Genomic DNA, 13261 nt, shown 5'->3' on the forward strand with positions numbered 1-13261 from the left:
CTCTCACACCAGTGTGTATTTTCTGATGTGTATGTAAATTACTCAGCAGTGAAAAACTCTTTCCACACACAGAACATGAATGTGGCTTCTCCTTCGTGTGAACTGTCAGGTGTCTCTTCAGCTCTGATGCACTAACAAATGTTTTGCCGCATTGATCACATGTGAACGGCTTCTCTCCGGTGTGGATCCTCATGTGACGCTCAAGATTAGGTTTAAAATTGAAACTGTTTCCACACTGAACACACATATGTGGCTTTTCTCCAGTGTGGATTCTCATGTGTTTCTTAAGGGATCCTGATTGACTGAAACACTTCCCACACTGATCACATGCGTATGGTTTCTCTCCAGTGTGGATCCTCTTGTGTATGTTAAGATTTTTTTTTATTTTGAAACTCTTCTCACATTGATCACATGTGAACGGCTTCTCTCCAGTATGAACTCTCATGTGAACAACAAGATTTTGTTTTGATTTGAAACCATTTCCGCACTGAACACACATATGTGGCTTCTCTCCAGTGTGGATTCTCATATGAACATCAAGACGCTGTTTGGTTGTGAAACTCTTTCCACACTGATCACATGTGAACAGCTCTCTGGTGTGGATTCTCAGGTGATGCTTAAGACTTTGTTTGCGTGTGAAACTCTTTCCACACTGAGTGCAGGTTGTAGATTTCTTGGCTCTTTTCTTTAAAAATTTATTTTTAGTCTTTGAGCAATTCAAAGGTTTTTCTCCAGGTTGGACATGATGTTCCTCCTCCACTTCACTCAGTTCTTCACTCTCCTCCTCCACTTCACTCAGTTCTTCACTCTCCTCACTCTCTTCCATCAGGTCTGACATAAGAAAAAAAAAAAGTTAATTGCATTTTCAGTACATCAAAACAATTTAAAGAGAGAATTTTTTTTACTTCCGGTTGAATCAATAACAACAGAGGCTGCGTTATCTTTCTTATGCGTTATCATCTTACATTTCAATTGTGCAACATTAATGAGGTCATCGTCAGCAATGCTGGTGCAAATCAGTAGTGAGATCTAAATGAAGAGTTGCTCAGACCTACTGCCATGACATTTTTAATGGTCTATGTTTTATTGTTGCAGAATATAGATAGAGTGGGGGAAAACGTCCCCCTTAAAGGATGGTGAGGAGTAAAATCAACCTAGGATCCTCTGAAACATGAAATGTGCTGTGATTGGTCAGTTGGCCACTGTGTTGTGATTAGCATCGCTTATGGCATGTTCAGGAAATGTCCTACCCCTGCGATATTTGGCTAAATTTGCTCTAATCGATCACAGAATCATGGATAATTTCTAAAAATAAAAAGCTCCAGTAAACACTACATCAATACTGTAATGTCAGTTAGGCTAGAAGAGGCAAATTATTGGTAAAATACAGAGTAAAATAATGAGCCAAAGTGTAAGAGAGAGAGAGAGTAAGGGAGATAGATCACAGAATGTTCACAGTATGGCAAAGAAATACTAAGAAAGTAACCCTTTTTAGAGACACCAAGGAATCGCATCACCCTAAATAGGGCAGACAATCTTAAATGTATTTAAAAACTCGATAAGCATATATACAGTCTCTTGTGTTGCTGTGTCAAGAAGGCGCGTGTGTTGGTCACTAGGAGCTTGGCGTGTTCCCTCGTTGGGACATTCTAAAACGCTTAACGTGAAAACGCTTAACGTGGCTTACTGTACTAAGACAGCGATTATAAATGACCAAACTCAGTACACATCATAATTATATACCATACTATGTATAAAATATCAGATGAGCCCAGAAATTTAACGCAATACGTTTAATTACATGTTAAGCATTTTTCTCCCTTAGAAAACCGTTATAAGAAAACGCTTAATGTGGCTTACTGTACTAAGACAGTGATATTAAATGACCAAACTCAGTACACATCATATTTACCATACTATGTATAAAAAATCAGATGAGCCCAGAAATTGAACGAATTGAATTTTTATACATAGTATGGTATATAAATATGTTGTGTACTGAGTTTGGTCTTTTAATATCACTGTCTTAGTACAGTAAGCTACGTTAAGCGTTTTTCACGTTAAGCATTTTAGAATGTCCCTCTCGTTGCTTCCGGGGCGAGCCGACTCGCGGTAAGTTTAAAGGTTCTACTTAAAGTTAAAGTTGCCGGTCGTTCACTTCACTGAACGTAGGAAATGTCCGAAGATGAAAATAAAGACAAAGATTAAAGAAAAGAAAAGAAAAGAAAAGAAAAGAAAAGAAAAGAAAAGTAAAGAAAAGAAAAGAAAGACGGCGAAAACGATAGTACCGGCTACTATGACATGGGGAAAATCAAATCCATGTTTATACATTTCTTAAAGGTGCAGTGTGTGATTTTTAGCGGCATCTAGTGGCGAATTGCAACCGGTCAATAACTCACGGCCTTTCCTTCAAATTGCAAACTTGAATGAGAAGCTACAGTGGCCGACGTAGGATCGGAAGATGTGTCAGCAGAGAGTAGCAAGTCAAGCAATGAGGTTTCTCTATATTATATTTTATATTAAATTATATTATATTTACTTAATTATTCAGTAAAACCACATGTTATTGCGATTGTTATTTTTACTTGTTTATCATTGTGTTAGTCTTTTATTCACTGACTTTACCATAACTTGTTTCCATGCTAATTAGTATAAGAGCATCAAAGCAGCTAGGTAAGGGGAAATAGCTAACGTTACGATATTCGAGGCGTCGTTCAGACAGCATGTTTTTCTCCACGTTTGCAGAGTCAGGGACAACCTGAGTATTCTGCTGCGTCTTTTTCTGCTGCTTCTCATTCAAGTTAGTGACGAAACGCGCTCTGTAGCGTTGTTTGTTCGCTGTCGGCTACGGTAGAAACATGACGTCACAATATGTCGACCTTCATAGAAGGGGTGGCCGCGGTTATGTAGATATAAATGACTCATTCTAAGGTAATAAAAACATAACGGTTCATTAAGGTCTTTATACACCACTGAAAACATAGTTATGGATCTTATATTGCATTTCTGTCAATAGATCCTCAGAAATATCACACATTGCACCTTTAAGTGGTTATACATATAGAAAATATAAGATTGCAGGGTTTATTTATCTTTCTTTACAACAATTCAAGTGAGAGTTGTGGTTCCCTTAAAATTCAGTTTGGGTCGCAAACTTTTATGACCTAGCAAGAGGTAGGGATACAGGATGTGATCCAGTTAGGTTAGGGGGATCATTCTTTTAGAAATACACTTAAGATTCGAAGTTACACACAGTCTCAAATTACACCTATAGAATAAAACAAAACTAACCAGACATGCCTGCATACAGGAAGGTCAGATACAATTCTGAGTTACATACAATGGACGTTTGTGTGTGCAAACGAACGAATGATTCATAGCCCAGTCGTTACAGCGACAACACTCTTAATCGTCTCTAGCGCAGATAAAGAGGCCTTGTCCTATTTTTTGCCATATTCTGTGGGCAGAGATTATTTACATGAGTAACATTATGACTTTAAAGAAAAAGCGTTGTAGTCCAAACGAACAGTTTCTTGGAAAGTGAATTCTGTTAATAAATCTAAGTGAATAAAATCTCCCTTTGCATTGAAAAAGCATAACAGCACCCTCAGTTTTTACAGAAAATGTAGCGTGTTGGTCATAATCATCAACCATGTTACCAAAGTTATTTTGAGAAGAATCTATGTATAATTTCTCTAGTTCATGAGAAAAACAACTTTATCAGTAATTATCAATGAATTTTTCTTAAATTATGTTTAATTTGCAACACTGTGAGCCATTCTTCCAGAAAATTCACTTGATTACTTGACAATTAATTACAATTAATTTACTTGATATATTTTGTTGTTTACAGTTTCTTACACTTACATACATTCAAACAGATAAAAAAGTCAATGTTATAAACTATATTGAGAAATCTCTGACATTAAGTAAATAAAACTCTCACAGATCCTGAGATTATCTAAATGTGATTGAAGTGCTTGAATGTTTCTAACATGAATGTTCTTCAGCATCATGAATGAATGAAGAATAAACACCAACCTCTTTGTTCTTCAGGATCTTCAGTGTGTTTCATTCTGCAGGGTTCTGGATCACTCATGTTCTCACTGTCCTCTTTAATAAACTCAGTCTTTGCAGATTTCAGCTCTTCCTGATGCTCTGATGCTCGTCTTCACTTGTAGCTGATGGGAATTTACAGCATTTATTGGAGAATTACAGTGGGAGGAGCTTCACTGTGACTGATGTGGGAGTAGCTTCACTGGTTATGTGACTGATGTGGGAGGAGCTTCACAGATAATGTGATTATACATGGGAGGGGCTTCAATTATGGTACCCTTTGGTGTGAGGAGCTGATCTGCCAAAATCTAAAATAAATCAGTTACTGAGTTTGTTTTAATAGGGTCAAAGACCTGATGTCAAGTTTTGGTGTTTATATCTCATTTAATTTTTAAATCGTTTTTTTTTTTTTTTTATAAACAGAAAACCCATTAAATGCAAGTAAAGTGTCTATTTTACAGGTTTTCACAATTGCTAAGTTCTAAGAGAATTAAATTATCAATAACCTAAACCAATTTGTTGAATAAATCACTCTTTCTGCAAAACCTTAAACAAGTTAAGGCCATTAAACGCTGTTTGCAAATCTCCTGCACTCTTTTTACAAACCTCTAAACACATTCTCACTCGCTAAAACACATTTGACACTGTGATGCATTTGTGTCGTAGCAATTGTGAAAAACTGTAATGTTTCAAATAACTTTGAAACAGAAATAACTCAAATAACAAAATGTAAAATGTTAAAATATGGGTGAAATAATGTTTTATCCTCATTCAACTTAGAGATATATTGGATATAAATGAAACAACACTGAAATATATAAAAGAATAAGTGATCATACTAAATTTGATTATATTTGAAATTATTAAAAACTTATTGCGGTATTACCTACTTGTTTGAACACTGTAAAAAATTTCTAACCCTCCCAAATCAAAAATTTCAATTGACCGATAACATCTAAATTTTTCAATTGGCCCAAGTGAAAATCTGTAAATTTAATTTTATAATGTGCAGAATTTCACTTGGGCCAATTGAAAAATTTAGATGTTATCGGTCACTTGAAATTTTTGATTTGGGAGGGTTAGAAATTTTTTACAGTGAATGAAAGTATAAAGATTTAAATTTACAATGAATAAGTATTTTGGGGCTACACTATTTTGTGGTTTAACTATGATCCTTAAAACCAGTCTTTGAATATATCATCAAATAAGTATTCTCTTAAATATGCCTGAAAAGATTTTGCCCCATGTACTGTTTTACACATTTAAGCATTTATATCAATCTGTCTGTCTAATGTAAAGCAACTGATGCTAATTCACAATTCTTTATTTCTAATTCTAACATTATTCTCTTTCTTCATTAAAATAACGGTAGATATCTAGAAAAGTGCTAAAAAAAACTGCAAGAAAAACATATGAAAACATAAAGACAGAAATAAATGTACATATTCATAATCATCTAATCCCCTCAGTCTGCTGACACCAATGAAATGAGCTTTAAGTGTCAATTTACAGGAGATCTGAAGACATCAGCATAATAAATGAGGTGAAAACAGGAACTATTGTTATGAAATAAAGAGTGTTTTCATCAGATCTGTTAATATTGATGAGCCTCAGACTATCAACACTCATTCAACAAGCCATTCAGGGTCATCAGCAGATCATCTCTATTCTGAGTGTTTGCTGTTAGAAACACATTATTTGAGTCAGGATACATGATAAAAGCCTGTTAAACTGCTAAACTGCTATAATGAAAAAAATACTGTCATTTCTCACAATATAACCGGATAAAACCTCAATAATACAAAAAAAAAACTATTCAAACTAAAAAAACTAAAGAAACTATTCACACTCATCCTCATAAACCACTGCACAGATGGCATTGTTTGAGGAATGTGCGGAAAAAAGCCTGGATATCTCTATTAAAAGTACTTGTCATTGCAGGGCGCAAAAAAACTACATTTAAGGTTACAATAAAAACTTAATTGTAATGTAATACATATTTAATTATTTAAAATTATATATATTATTTTACCATCATTCATTAAAAAGCATCATATCATTATCATTAGGGACACAGAAGTTGACACAACACTTCATATTTTATTTTAATTAAACAACACAATATTTATAATTAAATGATTAATTTTGTTTTTATTCATTAAAATGCATAATATCAGCATCATATATATGCACACATTATAATAGTCATTACTCATTACACTTCAAATCTCATCATAAAACCTGACAGCCACAGGAAGAAAACATCGGTATTTGTTACTTTCTTTATACAAAATACAATATCACTCAATTTTCCTATTACATACTTTGGTAATGCCGTAAATGACTCCCTTCTCTGCCTTCCCTTATAAAATAACCTTTTTATCATAGTAAAATCTACACATTGTTCCCAATAAAAGTATTGTTTAGTGTAAAACATGTTGAAGAGTAGCGAGCAGGATTCATTAAATGATGAGGTGTTTCCTCACAAAAGCGCTTTATTCGGTGTAGTGAAGCCTCTTCTCCACTGACATCTGTTACATGCAGAGCCGCCTTAACCTAATGTTAGGCCCCGGGGCTGCAGTTGTTATATACTACATGTTAAAGATTTTATTTTGGATGTGTTCATTGTGATTATATTGGCTGGGTTTATAAAAGTTTATCAAATTGAAAGGATCATTGCTTGGTGCATTTTGAAACAAAGCTTGTCTATTTCTAAATATAATCGCGTGCATTGCTGATGATTAACTGTCCGTGTGCTGAAAAAAACTTAGATTAAACACACTCGCAACAGACACACCCCAAAGCGGAGACGTTATAGCGTTGCCAGCAGCACTGAGCAGCCTTTTGCCTCGCGCCGCGGGACCTCTAGACGCGCGTAAACGTGTCTTTGCATTGACTTAACATTGAAATCACTCGCGCCAGACGCTCTAGTCGCGTTTGGTGTGAACGCACCATAACAATAACATTAGAGCGACAGCACTACCAACGTCCACAAGCGACTAGCGACATACAGCGACAAAATCTGACAAGTTAAAACAATATGACCTTTTCAGCTCATCATGAACCTGAACATGGGAGGCCCCTGAACTTGGGAGGCCCCTGGGCTTCAGCCCAGGTAAGCCCGTGCATTAATGCGGCCTTGGTTACATGTGCATGTATTTGTGATTTATTTGTTTTGTGTAATGATTTGTCTGTCCTCTAGGGGGTGACAGTGTTATTGTTTGTGTCTTTGTCTTGTTAGGAACTGATTGCCTGCACATGTGGATCGTGTAGGTTTGGGATAAGAAGTCTAAGCGGCTAAATCTGTTCGGTGGGTGGTTCTGTGTGCTCTCTTGATGTTTGTGTTTACCCCGATTCATTTTCCTTCTACAATAGTTTATATTCTTTATGTAATAAGTCCCCTATTGAACGAGCTGTGTTGTGATGTCCTCAATTGTGTTATGGCTGCGGTCGTAACAACAGCCATTCATTAAAAACGGCCTCTGCTCTCCTTTCCTGCATATCAGTCAAGCCAAGCCATGTTCAAGTTTAGTTCTTTAACTCAATGTTTTGTTAAAGTTCTTTTCATGTCAATAAAGCGGCACTTGGGTTCTTCAAACTTGCCATCAATGGACTTACTTACATATTTTAACTTAAAAGCTTGGAATGACAGCACTGAAGAGAAAAGCAGTGAGAAAACCCATGCATAACCAAACACAATTTTTTTATTCTTAAATGAAAATACAACATTTGTTGAATTATAAAGTCTAAAATAAAACAGTATTTACATATTGTTAAAGTATAATTCTGTGTATTTGTTACAATAACATTACAAATTCTGCATTAAAACTGGTTTCAGTGTAAACAACTTTTTGTTTAAGTTTTTTTTTTTTGTGTCTTCATGATTTGGTAGTAAAATGTTACGTCTACATGACTGAACATGAAACAGACGCTTCTGAACCCAGAGCAGATACACTCATTTTTGGGCCAATTGTGAATCCAGTTCCCAGGAATTTGACCTCCACCCCATCCAAACCAGCAGATGCACCCGTGTCAAATCCAAGTCCCACTTTGACAGCAGCTGGACCGGCTTTAGCTGATGCACCGAAGACTTCAGCTTTAGCCATTGCTCCAACTTTACCCAGACCGACTTCAGCATTTACACCGGCGTTAGGGCCTCTGGCTTCTGCCTCAAATACACTGTATTCTGCACGAGCTCGTCCATATCCTGCTTCTGCTTTGTATCCATACTTGGGAATTCTCTTCCCTGTATATGATCCTTGTCCAGCAAAAGCGCCTTCTGCTGTGGCATCTGCTTCTCTGTCATATGTGTCAATCATGTCTAGGAGAGCACTTGATGTTCCTTGTGCTCTTGACTCTTTTATAGTAATCTCATCGATTTCACCCTTGTTCTGCCGCTGTTTGGTAGAAGGTATATCAGATTCTAAATCTGCAAATGAAACAGATGAGCTTTAACGCAGGGCAAATAGACACATTTAAAAAAACAAACAAAACAGAAACAAGCTTCTATGTAAATGTACTCCATTTTGCCCTGAACATTAGAACATTGTACATTAGAACAAGTTGTTTTTTTATGAAGCCCGGGACGTCACCTGTGGGAGAAAAAAACAAAACAATTCATGGCGACGGTTTTGCAATCCATCCCCTCAGTTTATAAACCGTACTGACGAATTCTTAAACTGTTCCATCGGTTAAACAAATCGTGCCCGCGGATTAATAAACCGTCCTCACGAGTTCCTAATCCATGCTTTCAGATTTGTAAACCATGCCTGCGCTTTCGCAATCTGTTCCCACAGGTTTGTCCTCACGGATTTGTGGCCCGCCCTCAGTCAGTGCCGGCGGATTCAACCAGGCCACTGTTTAGGTACGGGATGCTTTGCATTGTGTTTAAACTTTATTTTTCTAAATGAATGATTTACTGAATTAAAAAAGGAAACACATTTACTTGCATCTTTTAAAGTCCATGTTTTTTTGTTGTTGTTTTTTTCAGCTCAGTATAATAGAATAAGCAAAAAAGACTTCACATAGGCCTATAAAAAAGAAATATAACAAACACATTTCCAAAACTGTAAATGGTTAGGTTAGATAAAAATAAACCATTGATAAATTATTTTATGATAAACATGTAACTGTCTTAAGTGAACTTGTTTACACTCTAAAAAGAGATGTGTTAAAAATGACACATGTTGTGTCAGTTTTAACACATGTGGTGAGTGTGCTCAGGGACAACACATGTTGTGTCAAATTTAACACAATAAATGTGTAAGTCATTTTAACACACAAATTGTGTCATTTTAAAAAATAAAGCGAAAGGGCCAGATGCAACAATATTAACCGTTTAATCAATAGTCGAGTACAGAATGCATGTGCACACAAAGTACAAAACAATGTTTCAAGCTCAATGACTGGACAGACTCACTGTACTGGACATTATTCAGTTATTCACGCTTCAACCCCTAACTGATAATGCTGCTTTTGACAAAAGTTCATGAAGACATAAAGGTTAACCGAGTTTGCACTTTGAATTTTATTAAAATGTAGCAACTGACAAAATATATGTATATAAATAACTTGTATTTACACTGGCCTGTTTGTTTGAGAACATAGCAAACACTGCATACCATTCACAGTGATGGTGAGTGTCGGCGCTCAAAATGATGAGTTGAAAACAACACAACTTGTAAAAAGAGATGTTAAAAATGACACATGTTGTGTCAGTTTTAACACATGTGGTGTGTGTGCTCAGGGACAACACATGTTGTGTAGATTTTAACACATGTTGTGTAGATTTTAACACATGTAGTGTGTGTGCTCAGGGACAACACATGTTGTGTAGATTTTAACACATGTAGTGTGTGTGCTAAGGGACAACACATGTTGTGTAGATTTTAACACATATTGTGTCAGTTTTAACACATGTAGTGTGTGTGCTCAGGGACAACACATGTTGTGTCAAATTTAACACACAACCTGTGTCGATTCTTAACACATCTCTGTGTTTATAAGGACTACACATTTTGTGTTACCTTTAACACAACTAATGTGTTATTCCTCTTACACAGAAGTGTGTTGAAACCTTTTACACACTAATGTGTTATAGTTACACAACTTGTGTCAGATATGTGTCACATGTGACTGTAGTCGGTGTGTATTTGCCAGAGTCACTTCCTGTGTTTTTACAACTGAGTGTTTGGATGAAAACTGAAACGTATTGTTAACTTGTGTTTATGGAGTCCAGTGACGTTTAATAAAGAGTTTGTTTGAACATTTGGATGTTTTAGACATCATGAATCTACATAGACAAGCTCTTATTGAGAATTAACTGAGGTTTGATGTTTCATTGAATGTTTTATTTGAAGTCACCAGAATCGTGATTAATGGCTCCTTTGTTTGAGCTCTTGACCCTTTACTCATCTTTTAGTGTTTCTCTGGCTGCTTTAACTGTATTTTAATAAAATACATTTGTTATGGGGAGTGAAAATATGATCAGATGTTTCTTGATGATAATCAACAAGTGCAGATCTGATCAAGTTTATGAGTAAATGGATGGTGCACATTTAATTTATTTATGTGCTGTTAGTTATAATGATCTTGTGACACGACATCATGCTGTCCAGCAGTGCAGAATAATAAAATAAATGTTTTCTGAAAATTTTAATCTGCAGCAGAATTTAGTCAAACACAGACATCAAGAATCAGCGTATGAATCTCAACAATGGTGACAAACAAAAAGCTTCATGCCGCAATGCATGCTGGGAGTCATGGATGAGATTTGCACTATTGTGGCACCCAGCATGCATTGCGGCATGAAGCTTTTTGTTTGTCACCATTGTTGAGATTCATATGCTGATTCTTGATGTCTGTTTGATACCTTAGACTGTAAGATTCTGTACAAACTGTGTATTTATTAATTAATTTTAAGCTAATTGCATTATGCTAATCTATTATGTATTACACTCATCTTTCAAATATTAAACTCTTTCTGAGCTTCAGCTGAACAATTTTACATGTTCATGATGATAATATTATCATCGGAGCATATTTTTCTCGTGTTTATTTCTGCTGTTTCAAATGTGTTAAATTAAATACACATTTACAGCAATCAGAGAAAACTAACGTTAAAGAGTCAAGGGTAAAGAGCTCAAATAAAGCTGACACTAATCACGATTCTGGTGACTTTAAATGAAACATTCAATGAATTGTCAACACCAAAACCTGTTCATTCTCAATAAGAGCTTCTGTAGAGTCTGACAGAAATAAAGTCAATCTGGTTATTAATAACAAGTGAAAGCAGCATTTGAAAAAGACATTGAAATGATCCATTTTATGGGATACCATATAAAATATACCTATAATTTTTTTTCATAAAAACTGCCCTCCACCCAGTGCTATTCTATCCAGAGTTACATTTTAACACACATTGTGTCAAAATGCCATCAACACATCTTGTGTGTTGTTTTTTAACACATCTCTTTTTAGAGTGTTTCCAGTGTTACATTTTAACACACATTGTGTGTTAAAAATCTACACAACATGTGTCAAAATGCCATCAACACATCTTGTGTGTTGTTTTTTAACACATCTCTTTTTAGAGTGTATAGTTATAAACACAAATAAGAATATTAATAATCAACATTATTATTATTAGGCTACATATTTAGAAGACGCTTTTATCCAAAAAAGGAACAAAGCAATTCGTCAAATGTCAGTCATAATACAGGTTAGACAATAATAATACAAGATTATTGATTTGACAAGAAGATTTTGACACATATCCAAGTGTTTGTGCAGAGTGTGGAGCGTATACTTGCCTCACAGACAGCAGAAATACACCTTTATAAAGTTTGAAATGTCCACTTTTAAACAAACAAATTCAAATCGAAAGCAAATACCGTCTGATTAAGTAATCCGTATGAAAGATGCATTTCCCTTTAAAGCGGAGATGGAGATATGTTTGAAGCTGATACTGATTTAGAAAACACTAGTTTATTAATAAACAATTAAAATGCCTTCTTATTTTTGTTTTTATCTTAATATATGAAGAGTTCAGATGCAAAAGCCTCTAACTGCCATCTGAAATTTTCTTCTAGAATGATCATTTTCAGTAATTTCACTTTAATGGCAATGAAAATTACCTATTAATTGCATTTAAGTGAAATTACAGAACTTAAATATACAAACTTGATAAAAATTATCATTCTAGAAGAAAATTTCAGATGGCACTTAGAGGCTTTTGCATCTGAACTCTTCATATATAGAACAACTATTGGAATACACTTACCATTTCCACTATGTTCATGTTCGTTAGTGGGCATGTCACTGTCTTCATCTGCAAATAAAACAAATGAACTTTAATGCAGTGCAAACAGACACAGATATTTAGAAAAACAACAAGCTTTATATTAAAATGCACTTACCACTTTCATCGTGTCCCTGGTGGCTTACTTGTAGTTTTGTAGACATTTTAGTGAGTCGCAGGTTCTCAATCTCAGTCTCTTTGGTGGAGCGTTGTTGTGTCTCGGTCAGTAACCCTGCTCCATATTTATATAATTATGGGTAGGGCAACTGAAAGTGAATATCAAAAGTGAGAGGCCCTACAGTACTGTAGGTTTAATGGAATAGCCTCACTTTTTGTAAGCTTTATTTTAGTGTGTGTTTGCAGAAGTCACATGCTCTTCCTTGAAAGAGGATTTCCTGTTAAATCTTGAAAGGGCCAGTTCATCTCGAAACTTCAGCTTTGCGTATATTTGATTCATGGATGTTTAGTCTCTCTGTGTCAGTAGGTGATTTCTGTAATGTTGCCAGTAAACTGCAGTTTTTATCAGTCGTTGAAAGTTTCTGGGATGAGAAGTTGCAACATTTCCAGTTAATTACTATTTTGATTTTACAGTATGTGAACATCCATCAATCATCCATTTTTATTTTATTATTATTATGGTGGTTATTGGTATATTACAAAGGTATAAAGCAGATTTTAATACTTTAGTGAAATTGAATGATAACTTTTATTGGTTATGAAATTTAAGGGTTGTCCCGTGAAAACTAAAAGGTTACTACTTTATTGTTCACTGTAAAATCCAATAGCTTTCCTGACTCACATATACTTAGTAAACTTTACTCAGTAATATAAAATACATACTTCTTACTAGGTTTTGTTGAGTTACAGTCAATTGCAGGGTGAAAATAACAAGTTACTCAATCGTTT

The 13261-nt window shown here is 35.2% G+C and overlaps 1 protein-coding gene across 1 annotated transcript; it reads right to left on the minus strand.

Moving 5' to 3' along the window:
* Window positions 1–7740: 7740 nt before the first annotated feature.
* On the minus strand, window positions 7741–12706 carry LOC307165374 (uncharacterized protein). Its single transcript, XM_079882955.1, has 3 exons — window positions 12474–12706; window positions 12338–12385; window positions 7741–8485 (listed from the first exon to the last, which is right to left on the minus strand). The coding sequence occupies exons 1-3, from the start codon at window positions 12517–12519 to the stop codon at window positions 7962–7964; spliced, it is 618 nt and encodes a 205-aa protein (XP_079739081.1). The 5' UTR covers window positions 12520–12706; the 3' UTR covers window positions 7741–7961.
* Window positions 12707–13261: the final 555 nt, after the last annotated feature.

The sequence above is a fragment of the Squalius cephalus genome (genome assembly GCF_949319135.1).
Source record: "Squalius cephalus genome assembly, chromosome: 1".
Taxonomy (NCBI): domain Eukaryota; kingdom Metazoa; phylum Chordata; class Actinopteri; order Cypriniformes; family Leuciscidae; genus Squalius; species Squalius cephalus.

Coding starts and splice junctions, on each gene's coding strand:
- LOC307165374 (XM_079882955.1), bottom strand. CDS start 12,519: ATGTCTACAAAACTACAAGTAAGCCACCAGGGACACGATGAAAGTG. Junction 12,386..12,473: donor CCAGGGACACGATGAAAGTG/GTAAGTGCATTT, acceptor TTTTATTTGCAG/ATGAAGACAGTGACATGCCC. Junction 8,486..12,337: donor ACATGAACATAGTGGAAATG/GTAAGTGTATTC, acceptor TTTCATTTGCAG/ATTTAGAATCTGATATACCT.